Source organism: Mytilus galloprovincialis, chromosome 9 (genome assembly GCF_965363235.1).
Source record: "Mytilus galloprovincialis chromosome 9, xbMytGall1.hap1.1, whole genome shotgun sequence".
Classification (NCBI taxonomy): Eukaryota; Metazoa; Mollusca; class Bivalvia; order Mytilida; family Mytilidae; genus Mytilus; species Mytilus galloprovincialis.
In genome coordinates this window covers 87,157,621-87,169,405 of record NC_134846.1, presented here as the reverse complement: position 1 = coordinate 87,169,405, position 11,785 = coordinate 87,157,621, and the positions used below count along the sequence as shown (strand labels likewise).

The window sequence follows — 11,785 nt, the reverse complement described above, 5'->3', positions numbered from 1 at the left end:
TATTTCTTAATTTTTTCTAGTTATTGATATAGTACGTCTAATTATCATTATTAAAATAGGTTTCTCAAACAGCTATCCCATCGTGTTACTCCTGTAAAATACATTATAAGTTATATATATATGTCTTATGTGAAGTATAAGTGAGGCCGGAACCCGGTAGACAACATGATAAATGACTTTTATCAGATTATCCAACGACAAATCAAAATTTAAAAAAAAATTTATGGAGATTTATTTTTGCTGTTGTAAAGCTATATTTTAATCTTATATGATTCTTAATATGAAATACTACGAATAAACTATCGGTTGCATGATGATGGTACGTTTTGCATGTACACGAGCGAGTAATTTTATTTATTTCTATTATTTATTCTGATTGGATGATAAAACGTTGATTTTAATTGGTTATCGTTTATTATATTAAGCTGCCGTTTCACGAGTGCTTCCTGTTTACTTGTACCATAGTTCGAAGAAAGAAGGGTGGCGGGAAACCTTTTAAGTATTATTTAACTTATTTATATTTAGTTTTTATAAAATTAGAGATGATTTTATGAAAGAAAAAGTTTATAACTGTTTGATCACAATTATTTAAAAGCATGACAATCAAATATAATAATTGTTTTCTTATTTTATTAGTTGCATATTATAAGCTATATACAAATGGGTTGTTAGAGTATATACATATGATATTAACACATACTTAAAAAATTACATTTAATTAAATTTTTAATGCAGCCTTATTAGTAGTGATAACGTATACAATCTGAAGTTAGGACGTTTGTAAAGATGTAAGTAAACATTAAGTAACTTAGTAAGTGCATCCTGATTGTACATTATTTACTAAAGGATACATGTAGATTAAGGGATCAAAAAATTTGACAACTGTTGAGGGTAAATATGATGTTTGTCAGAGTATATTTATTTTATTCTTATCATGTTAAAAACTGTTTATAAGCCAGTTGATGTGTTCAATTATTTCTAATTGATTAGTATTTTGACTGACAAAACTTTTGAGAAATGTAATTAAATTTGTTAAAGTTATGTAAAATAAGAAAATTAAGAGGTTATGTAATGAACAACAATCAATAAGTTATGTAAGCTGTTAAAATGGAGAAATATATTGGAAAATGTTTTTCCTTACTAAGGCTGGTAAAAATCAGAATTAGTAATAGCAAATTACTAATAGAAGTTGGACACCTTTAAAACAGAGAATTTGTTAACTTTGAAAGGGTGGAATTGAAGGTGGCTCGAGAACAGTTATTTCGTAGTGCATTTCTTTTAGACAATAAATTCAAATTAAAAAAAATCGCACCTGCTATATCTCGAAAAGATTTTTACAGTGTCGTGTACTACTAGTGGGACAAATAATATCAAAATTATAGAAACTTCTACCAGCTCCAACTCTAAATATTGACAATTCTGTGTTAAGGGGGTTAAAATTCATTTTCAATTTTGACAGCTTCAGAAGTAATAAAATTTAACCTTTTTGAACTGGACCAAATCGCTACTTAACATAAAGATTCAGCACCCAAATTTTTTTCACATGTAATTTCATCCACCTTCTCAATATTTCATGCATTAAATGTCAAGAAATAAATTGGGAAAGGGTATCAAATTAAAAATCCAAGTTTTACACTGTTCACACTAGGGACTATATTTGTAGACCAGAAAACCAAAGGATGATAACTGTGTCCTTGGACCAGGTGAACTCCATTTCCTCATTGAATGCAAAGTGTTAGAAATATACTGTTTTGTAATTCAAGTGATTGTTGTTGTTCCATCTCTTGTTATACGACAGCAACAAAAATTTTGGGATTGTATACATATGGTATAATGATGTCGTTGTCTGAAGACACATTGATGTCCAGACAATAATTTAAGTTAAAGTGAAAGGATCTCTGAATTTTTTTATGAAAGTTCAATACCACAAGAGAAAGGTTGGGATTGATTTTGGGGAAATTAGGGGCCCAAAAGGGCCCAAAACAAGCATTTTCTAGTTTCAGGATAATAACTTGTGTATAAGTATTTCAATTGCTCTGAAATTGTACCACAATGTTTAATACCACAAGTAAAAGGTTAGGATTCATTTTGGGGGTTATGGGGCCAACAGTTTAGGAATTAAGGGCCAAAAAGTAGCATTTTTCTAGTTTCCAGACAATAACTTGTGTGTCAGTGTATGGATCTCTCTGACATTGTACCACAAGGTTCCATATAACAAAGGGAAGGCTGGGATTGAGTTTGGGGTTAATTGCGCCAAACATGTAGGAATTGGGTGCAAAAAAAGGGCTGAAAACAAGCATTTTTCTAGTTTTCAGACAATAACTTGTGTTTAAATGTATGGATCTCTCTGAAATTGTATTACAAGGTTCCATACTACAAAGGACAGACTTGGATTGAGATTTGAGGTTATTGCTGGGTTTCAAAAAGTTAAGGGGGGATTTTTTTAGGGATTCAATTTTTTTTTCAAAATTTTTCAAATTTTTGAAAAGTTTCAAGAAGAAATCTTCAATTGCACAGTATTGTGCAAAAGAATTGTAATAACTTTGACCACATTTATTTTGTGTTGGAAACCTAAATAATGTCAAAAATTTGATCACAATCCAAATTTAGACAGTATCAAGCTTGATTATTGTGTCCAAATTTGCCCCAACTGTTCAGGGTTCGACCTCTGCAGTCATATCAGGCTGCACTCAGCGAAGCATTTTATTAATATGTCTGAACAAGATAAAGTAAGTTTCATTTTGAAAAGCAATGTTACTGACATTAGCACTGTATGTGTAGCTCGAATAAGCAATATATATAATTTCGAACATTCATTTAAAGCAAACATAGATCACCTTTAGAACAGAGAATTTGTCATTATTGTATGGATGGAATTGAAGATTAATTCAATTTCCTCATTAAATGTCTAACAGAAATATACTCTTTTGTAATTTAAGTGATATTGTTCCATCTTTTGTTAATACATGTATGTCTGAACAAGATTTCATGTTGAAAAATAATGATACTGACATTAGTACTGTATGTGTAGCTGGAATAAGCAATATGTATGATTCGAACATTCATAGGGTCGGCACCCCAAAATAGGGAAGGTTGGGTAACCGTAATCAGACATATTTTTTTATGCACCATTTATGGACATTGTTTTCTGGTCTGTGAGTCCGTTCGCTCGTCTGTCCCGCTTCAGGTTAGTTTTTGGTCAAGGTAGTTTTTGATGAAGTTGAACTGTTGAAGTCCAATCAACTTGAAACTTAGCTCTAATTTTAATGCCAAATTAGAGATTTTACCCCATTTTCAAGGTCCACTGAACATAAAAAATGATAGTGGGGATGGGGCATTAATGTACTTAGATGTACTTAGGACACATTCTTGTTTTGGCCTGAGTTAACCAGTTCTAGACAATTTGAGTGTAGAAAATAAGGATGAAATACAAACAATTGTCAGATATAATCCAATAGTCCGATAAAACTTTTATCATGCAAAAAAAGCTATGCATACATGTAGATGAATGTATTTATTTTATTTTACAGAATTAAAGAAGGAAAATGATGAACGGATCAGGAGATAGTTATTACCTTCAGAAGGACATCAAAGACGATGATCCAGAAATGACTGCAATTATTAGAAATGAAAAAAATAGGCAAATGAAAGGCCTAGAACTGATTGCATCAGAAAATTTCACTAGCAAGGCAGTAATACAAGCACTGGGTTCCTGTTTGACTAACAAATACTCAGAGGGGCAACCAGGTCAAAGGTGGGTAAAAAAGTTCATGGATACTATGCAACAGTTTTGAACGTGACATACAACATTGATCTCTCCTAGACTCTATGATAGGTATATGCTCATTTTACTTAAGCATTATAAGTATTTTGATTCATATGAAAGACACCCTATTAACATCAGAATTATATATTCCATAACATTTAAAATGATAACACCAGGGGATAAAACAAAAGTATGATTAAGTGTTGTGTTTCATATGTGATTTTCTTTTTATGTAAGAACTTAAGCAAAATTTACTGCTCTGAGCTTTATTTGATGAACTGTGATGAAAGGTAAAATGTATAATATACTCACAGGTACTATGGTGGAAATGAATTTATTGATGAGATGGAAAGACTGTGCCAAAGGAGGGCTTTAGAGGCTTATAAACTTGATCCTGCAAAATGGGGAGTAAATGTTCAACCATTGTCTGGAAGTCCAGCAAACTTTGCAGTATATACAGCATTGGTAGGACCACATGGTAGAATTATGGGTCTTGATTTACCTGATGGTGGACATTTAAGTCATGGTTTTATGACACCTACTAAGAAGATCTCCGCAACATCTGTGTATTTTGAATCAATGCCATACAAAGTTAACCCAGAAACAGGGCTGATTGATTATGATGAACTCCACAGAAATGCCAAGCTGTTTCTACCTAAAATGATAGTAGCAGGTAAGAAAGGGTAGAATTTATCCAAACTCATGTTCAAGTTCATATTTCCAATCATGAAATACATTTTAAAAATCTGCAAATTCTTTTACATTTATTTTTTTTATTTCCTTAAAATGTAGTGAACAATCTATTTGATTAAAACCTGTTTCTAGCTTAGAAATTGGTCTAAATTAATATTTTGTGACATTCTCATGAGTTTACTATTTTAGCTGAAAATACTGAAAAAGACATGCATAGAGGCATTCAAATAATTTCTTAATTTCTTGGCTTTCAGGTATCAGCTGTTATTCCAGAAATCTAGATTATGCCAGGTTCAGGAAAGTTGCTGATGAGAATGGAGCTTATGTGTTGGCTGATATGGCTCATGTCAGTGGATTGGTTGCAACAGGATTAGTGGCTAACCCATTTGAATATTGTGATGTTGTTACTACAACAACCCATAAATCACTCAGGGGACCCAGATCAGGAATGATCTTCTACAGAAAAGGTATGAAATTTATAGGCCCTATAGTTGATACCTTTTATAACTTACTATTTAATGAAGTTTCAAACGTCTGTTACTACATTTAATTACTATAAGAGTCTGAGAATAAAAATGCTAAATACCTATTCTGGGTCAGATCATTTGAGAAAATTATATGAAACAATTAGGCTAATTTAAACCATATTGCATTCAGTATAAGTAGTTTTGGTTTTTATTATTTTAACATTTCTTCTACATAGATTGAGGCTGTGTTATGCATGGTTAGTAACCTATTTTTCAAATGATTGTTGAATGGCTCAATACAGAATCAATTGATGGTAAATGTCATTCTCTTTAGGTGTACGAAAGGTAACCAAAGATGGTAAAGAAGAAATGTATGATTTAGAGAAAAAGATAAATGAAGCTGTGTTTCCAGGGTTACAAGGTGGACCACATAATCATCAGATTGCAGGTGAGCAGGTCCATTATACATAAAACATTGAAAAACAAAATAAAACTACTCAATACCCTTTTGACTTATCTCTCAGAGTGCAGTAAAAAGCAAGCATGAGTATTGCATGGCAATACATAATCCCCTACTGGTTAAAAATTCATTGTATTGGAACAAAATTCTATCTTGACCTATAACTTGCCATTGTGTAAACTATATAACAAATGTCAAGTCAATATCTTCAAGCATGACGAATAAAAGTGTTGAAAACTCATTATTTAAGTGAAATTTCAAAGTCCAAGGAGCATAACACTGCTCAAAATCATCAGACTAGAACAAAATTCGATTTTGATCTGTAACTTGTCGCAATAAAACAATACACCAATATTCAAATCAATATCTTGAAGAATGACAAAATAATGCGGAAAACTGATTATTTTAGTGAATTTTTTAAATCCAAGGACCATAACTCTGCACAAAACCATCAGGCCAGAACAAAATTTGAACTTGATCTGTAACTTGTCATGATAAAACAATAGTCCAAATATCAAATCAATATCTTCAAGCATGAAGAAAAAAGTGTGGAAAATTGATTTGCCGGACTGACAGATGGACAGAGAGACTCCTTCGACTTCGAGCTTTCTGCCAGCATTCAAATTCATCATGAAATATTCTTTTTTTTAATATTTGATACTAAAAATGTCAATAAAATCTTCAAGCATATATGAAATAAAAGCCATAGGCAGAAAAACATACATTTGTTTGTGCTGTACATGTATAGTTATTTGCAGAGTAGTGTGTTTCATATTAATTTTCATTTTAAATGTATTTTAACGTTGTGTAATATTTGTGTTTTAGCTGTTGCTGTAGCCTTGAACCAGGCATGCAGACCAGAATTCAAAGTTTATCAAGAACAAGTAATAGCTAATGCCCGTGTAATGAGTAAAGTATTACAAGAAAAGGGATATAAGGTGGTAACAGGTGAGAATTTAGATACAATCACAAATTTTAACAAGCTTGTTACAATCCATGAGTGATGTGATTTGTTTTCTATCTGTAAACCAAATGTTTTTATGCCCCACCTACGATAGTAGAGGGGCATTATGTTTTCTGGTCTGTCCGTCCGTCCGTTTGTCCCGCTCCAGGTTAAAGTTTTTGGTCAAGGTAGTTTTTGATGAAGTTGAAGTCCAATCGACTTCAAACTTAGTACACATGTTCCCTATGATATGATCTTTCTAATTTTAATGCCAAATTAGAGTTTTTACCCCAATTTCACGGTCCACTGAACATGGAAAATGATAGTGCGAGTGGGGCATTCGTGTACTGAGGACACATTCTTGTTTTGCCCCTGTCTTAGTGAAGGGGGCAATAAGTTTTACTCTTGTTGGTCTTTAAGTCTATCTATTTGTGCATCCCCAAATTGGTTGCGGTTCTCAAACTTATGTTTGCCTTAAACAAACATTTTGGAACTTGAACACAAAACTTTATTGGTAAAGTCACTTTTACCATTCTAGAGTTATGTCCCTTTACAAATTGAAAAATTGCTAAATTTATTAGGGCCCCGCCAAAGGCGGGTCGCCCTATAGTGATCAGTCTGTCCGTCCGTCCGTCCATCCGTCCGTCCGTCTGTCCGTCAGTCCGTAACACTTTGTATCCGCTCCATATCTAGAGAACCATTATGATTTCATACTTTATACTTTACATGTTTATTAACCACCACCAGAGGGCGTGTCATGATGTATGTACAACTTCCTAGGTCAAAGGTCAAGGTAAAAAAACTTTGGTTTCAGTTGACAACCCTGTGTCCTGTGGTGAAGATCGTGTCCGCTCTATATCTTGAGAACCGTTATGATTTCAAAGTTTATACTTGACATGTATATGAACCAACACCAGAGGGTGTGTCATAATTTATGAACGACTGCCTAGGGCAAAGTTCAAGGTCAAAAACTTTGGTTTCAGTTGACAACCCCATGTCCTATGGTAAAGATCGTGTCCGCTCTATATCTTGAGAACCGTTATCATTTCAAAGTTTATACTTGACATGTTTATAAACCAACACCAAAGGATGTGTCATAATTTATTTACAACTTCCTAGGTCAAAGGTCAAGGTCAAAAACTTTGATTTTAGTTGACAAACCCATGTCTTATGGTAAAGATACAATTTTTTAATGCACATTAGGCTTAAATTAAAATATTGTTTGTTTGCAGTTTACCGACCGATCCTTGAAAATCCTCCCGACTTTGAAAATTTTATTGCTTTAAATTTGAAGAATTTTTTTTTAATACTTCTATTGACGCGATCCGGAACTTTGGGTCCTTTCCGGAAATGATTTAAAGTCTGGGTCAATTACGCATTTCAGGTTCGGTTTTTCTTAGCTTCCCGTCAAGCGTTCATGTGACCATTTAATGATAAAGCACATGGAAATTGTTTACAGGTATCCATGAAGTCACGGAGGAGTACTTTACGCTGTCGTCTCGTGTCAATTTTAAGACAAATAACAAACAAAAATGTTTATTAGTAAACTGTTTATACAGATTCAGGCAGATGATATCATTGACGATGATGCAGCGGATATTCATAACTGACACGATAACCATTCTGTCTCAAACAAATCGGGTACAGAATCTGTGGAGCCTGACTTTATGGAACCAATTTCAGTGGTTAAATAATTCGACAGCAGCTTGAAGTATGGCATATTTTCTACAAATCGTTGTGAAGACAACAAAGATGAAACCACTCCTCCGTGACTTAAATCTTCATGGATATCTGTAAACACGCCTGCCCGGAGGAAGGGCTCATTTGAAATGTTAATGGATATAGATCATGCCAAATCAATAAGAAGCAACCCTAACTACACAAAGATGTAGAGAAAATGAATGGTTAGCTTGAAAAATAAATATACTCTCTCTATATTAAATCTATCTTCGATTGCAATGAGTATGCTCCTTTAGGATAAGGGGGGCTGCCCCACTCATTGCAATTATTCTCTTTCTTACAATATTAAATATACCCAAACTGTGTCGCCTGTGTGAATTCAATTAAAACATGTCCTTAGGAGCTATGCTGCCAATTTTTTTTCTGCATTAAAAACATTTCAGTACAGACCATTTACTTTTAATGGGGTGCTATGGATTTCACCCCAAACTTTAGATTTCTTTGGTTTTCATTAAAGCCTGGCAAAAATATAACCTGATCACATATAATTAAATATTGTTAGAAATATGAAAACAGTCGAATGTCTTAATACTTTTTTTTCAAGTTGCCTTTTTTTCAATTGAGGAAGATTCAATGGTTATTTTTATTTTTTATTAAAAATACACTCTTTAATACAATGTCTTATAAATCTTTAATATCTACATTTTTCTGATGAAAATACTCTACTCATGAAAACATTCTAGTCAAGAAGCATACATGTCTGAATAAATTTCTTTAAAACAGTTCTAGTCATAATGACATTCCTTGTTTATAAGTGTTCCAGTATTTAATAATTATACCATATTTTATGTCATAAATTGGATAATGACACTGTTAAAGTTTCAGTTTTGATTAAAAAGTTTTTTATCTGAAAATGCCTGTTCATTTGATGTTGGTTTTCAGCATGTCCAGTGTTTGTTGTTTTAAAATGTTTTTTTTTTCTTCACAAGAAACTTGGTTTGGTGTAACTGCTTGTTTAAACTGTATTTTGGCTGATAAAATAAAATATTTTTCCTACCTACCGACCCTTCAGTCTGAAGGTACAGTCGGAAAACTGCAAACAAACATATTTTTAAGGTTAGCCTTATTCACAGCGGGGCCCACAGAGATGGCTCCCATCTCAATGATATCTAGTTGTTCCTGTTCTAAAAAAGGAGATTGTCTAAACCAAATGTTATGAAACTTAAACACAATGCTAACCACAAAACACAGATCAAACTAAATTTCGGTGGCGTCACTCACACTTCTAGAGTTAGCCCGTTTGTAATTGGATAAACATGCTGAATTTTTCATTTCCATTCTTACATCTGACTAATATGTTTGCCTGAACTAAGTGTTATGAATCTTATACACAATGCTTATTTTACAATAAATTAATGTTATAGTTGACTGATGATCCATATTAAACTCTAAACAAACATATATTTGCAATAAACAAAGAAATATAACAAGATGCAATAAATGCTAAATTAGACCATAAATGATAACAACCCTAAACCATTCAGATGATTGTCAATAACGGCCATTATCCCTTCCAATGATTGTCAAACCAAAATTAAAGTAGAGCAACATCACCAGATGACAAAACTCTTAAACCAAGTATATAATTTGGTAATGGTGTAGTGTTAAGAATGAACTCCTGGATGATATTACTGTCATGTCCCTTCATTGCATTGTGGCAGAGGAAAATAATAATATTGCGACCCAAATAATGTAGTGAATAATTTTCAGTTTACCACCACTATTAGCAAAAGGTTAAATAATTCACATGTCAGAACAATATTATTATAGATTCTGGGTGAATCTTTCTTGTATGAATTTCCCAGACTTTTATTAAAAACAGCTGGAGTCTAAATGTGTATAAAATTATTCCAATGATGTATTTCAGGTGGTACTGACAATCATTTAATCTTGGTTGACTTGAGACCAAATGGAATAGACGGTGCTCGTGCTGAGAAAGTTCTGGAAGATGTTAGTATAGCTCTGAACAAAAACACCTGCCCAGGAGACAAAAGTGCACTTAAACCAAGTGGTCTTAGAATAGGATCTCCTGCTCTAACCTCCAGAAATATGAAGGAAAAAGATTTTGAACAAGTGTCCGAATTTATACATCAAGGTAAATTTAATTGTTTAACATCTTATACCTAAAGGTATTGTTACCACATAGAACTTATTATTATATTCATACATTATTAAAAATACTATAACAGATTTTTGTGGAGCCTGTGACTTAAGTATGTATGGAAGGACTGAAAGGTGTACATGTCCAACTGGCAGGTGTCATCTGACCTTGACCTCATTTTCATGGTTCAGTGGTTTTAGTTAAGTTTTTGTGTTTTGATCTGTTTTTCTTATACTGTATGCAATAGGTCTACTATATTTGGTGTATGGAATGATTGTAAGGTGTACATGTCTAGCTGGCAGGTGTCATCTGACCTTGACCTCATTTTCATGGTTCAGTGGTCAAAGTTAAGTTTTTGAGATTTGGTCTTTTTCTAATACTATATGCAAAAGGTCAACTATATTTGGTGTATGGAAATATTTTATGATCTATATGTCAGTCGGGCAGGTTTTATGCATTAAATGCAGAAACCTGAATTTACAAATTAATCAAATCCATAATACAGCAGTTATACAGTCAGCGATTCTTTCCCTAGCACTTCTCCCAATAAAACTGACTGCCACAATATATCCAAGAGTTTTGAAAGTGGTGTTAAACATCAATCAATCATAGACACCTACAGTAGTATTTAACTTATTTCAGGGTTAGTGATAACAAAGGAAGCTATGGAAGGTTGTGGACCATTACTGAAAGATTTTAAGGCTAAGATAATAACAGACGAAAAGATTAAACAAAAAATAGCAGCACTGAAGGCAGATGTTGAGAAGTTTGCCATACAGTTTCCAATGCCAGGACTTGATGGTTGGTGAAGGATTTATGTCAATGACACTGAGGGTGATAGTTGTAACGGACATGTGTTGTAGTATCTGCTATGTTTTAATGGCATAATTTGTGGGTTAATAAATACATAATATGAATATTAATTTTTAAGAATGATGTTGGGAGTAAAAATGACATGGTGAATTTATTTAAATATTTTTAAAGTTATCGTGGATGTTTACAGTTGTGTATATTTGTACTGTTTAAACGATGCATGCAGAGAATGATTTAGAAGGTACCAGCATATGAAGAACAACACTGTTTTTAATGTTACATGACAGAACTTGTACATGACTTAATTGTGATATTGAAATATTTTCATTTGTTAATGTCAATGAATTCATTTATGAGTTAACATGCTATTTTAAACAGGGAAGAAATTGTTATGGCTGGTGATTTGTCTAGGTTCTTTGTGTGTTCCCAGGGTATCATAATTAAATGAACTAGGCTACTAGTTGTATTTGTTTTGTTTGTTTGTTTGAGTGATGTTTGAGTTTAGCACCACTTTATATGCATCTGTAAACTTACATGGTATACATTTTTGTTTGGAGGAATGTCAAGGGTAATTCACCACCTTTTAGACTGATGACCTTTGTTGTTAAATCATACTTAAAGGTTCAGTTCACTTTACCAATGTGCATAACCAGAGCAAGGCCCTATTTATGTATGAAACCTATGAGTGTTTTAGCGTTTAATTTATGTTAAAAGTTTTATTTTTACACAGTGAAAAGACTGAGATTATCGATTGTTATTGTTGTGTTTTTGTCTTGTGAACATGCCCTGGTTATAGCCATTT

The 11,785-nt window shown here is 32.9% G+C and overlaps 1 protein-coding gene across 1 annotated transcript; it reads left to right on the top strand.

The window, feature by feature from the left end:
- Nucleotides 1-409: 409 nt before the first annotated feature.
- Nucleotides 410-11,443, top strand: LOC143046263 (serine hydroxymethyltransferase, cytosolic-like). Its single transcript, XM_076219330.1, has 8 exons — nt 410-499; nt 3,531-3,754; nt 4,081-4,439; nt 4,714-4,926; nt 5,261-5,374; nt 6,212-6,334; nt 9,937-10,164; nt 10,813-11,443. The coding sequence occupies exons 2-8, from the start codon at nt 3,546-3,548 to the stop codon at nt 10,977-10,979; spliced, it is 1,413 nt and encodes a 470-aa protein (XP_076075445.1). The 5' UTR covers nt 410-499; nt 3,531-3,545; the 3' UTR covers nt 10,980-11,443.
- Nucleotides 11,444-11,785: the final 342 nt, after the last annotated feature.

What these genes read in the sequence shown, in the direction of transcription:
- LOC143046263 (XM_076219330.1), top strand. Translation starts at nt 3,546, where the DNA reads ATGATGAACGGATCAGGAGATAGTTATTACCTTCAGAAGGACATCAAA. An exon ending in ACATAATCATCAGATTGCAG is followed by an intron (nt 5,375 to 6,211) that starts GTGAGCAGGTCC and finishes TTTGTGTTTTAG; the next exon opens with CTGTTGCTGTAGCCTTGAAC. An exon ending in GGGATATAAGGTGGTAACAG is followed by an intron (nt 6,335 to 9,936) that starts GTGAGAATTTAG and finishes GATGTATTTCAG; the next exon opens with GTGGTACTGACAATCATTTA.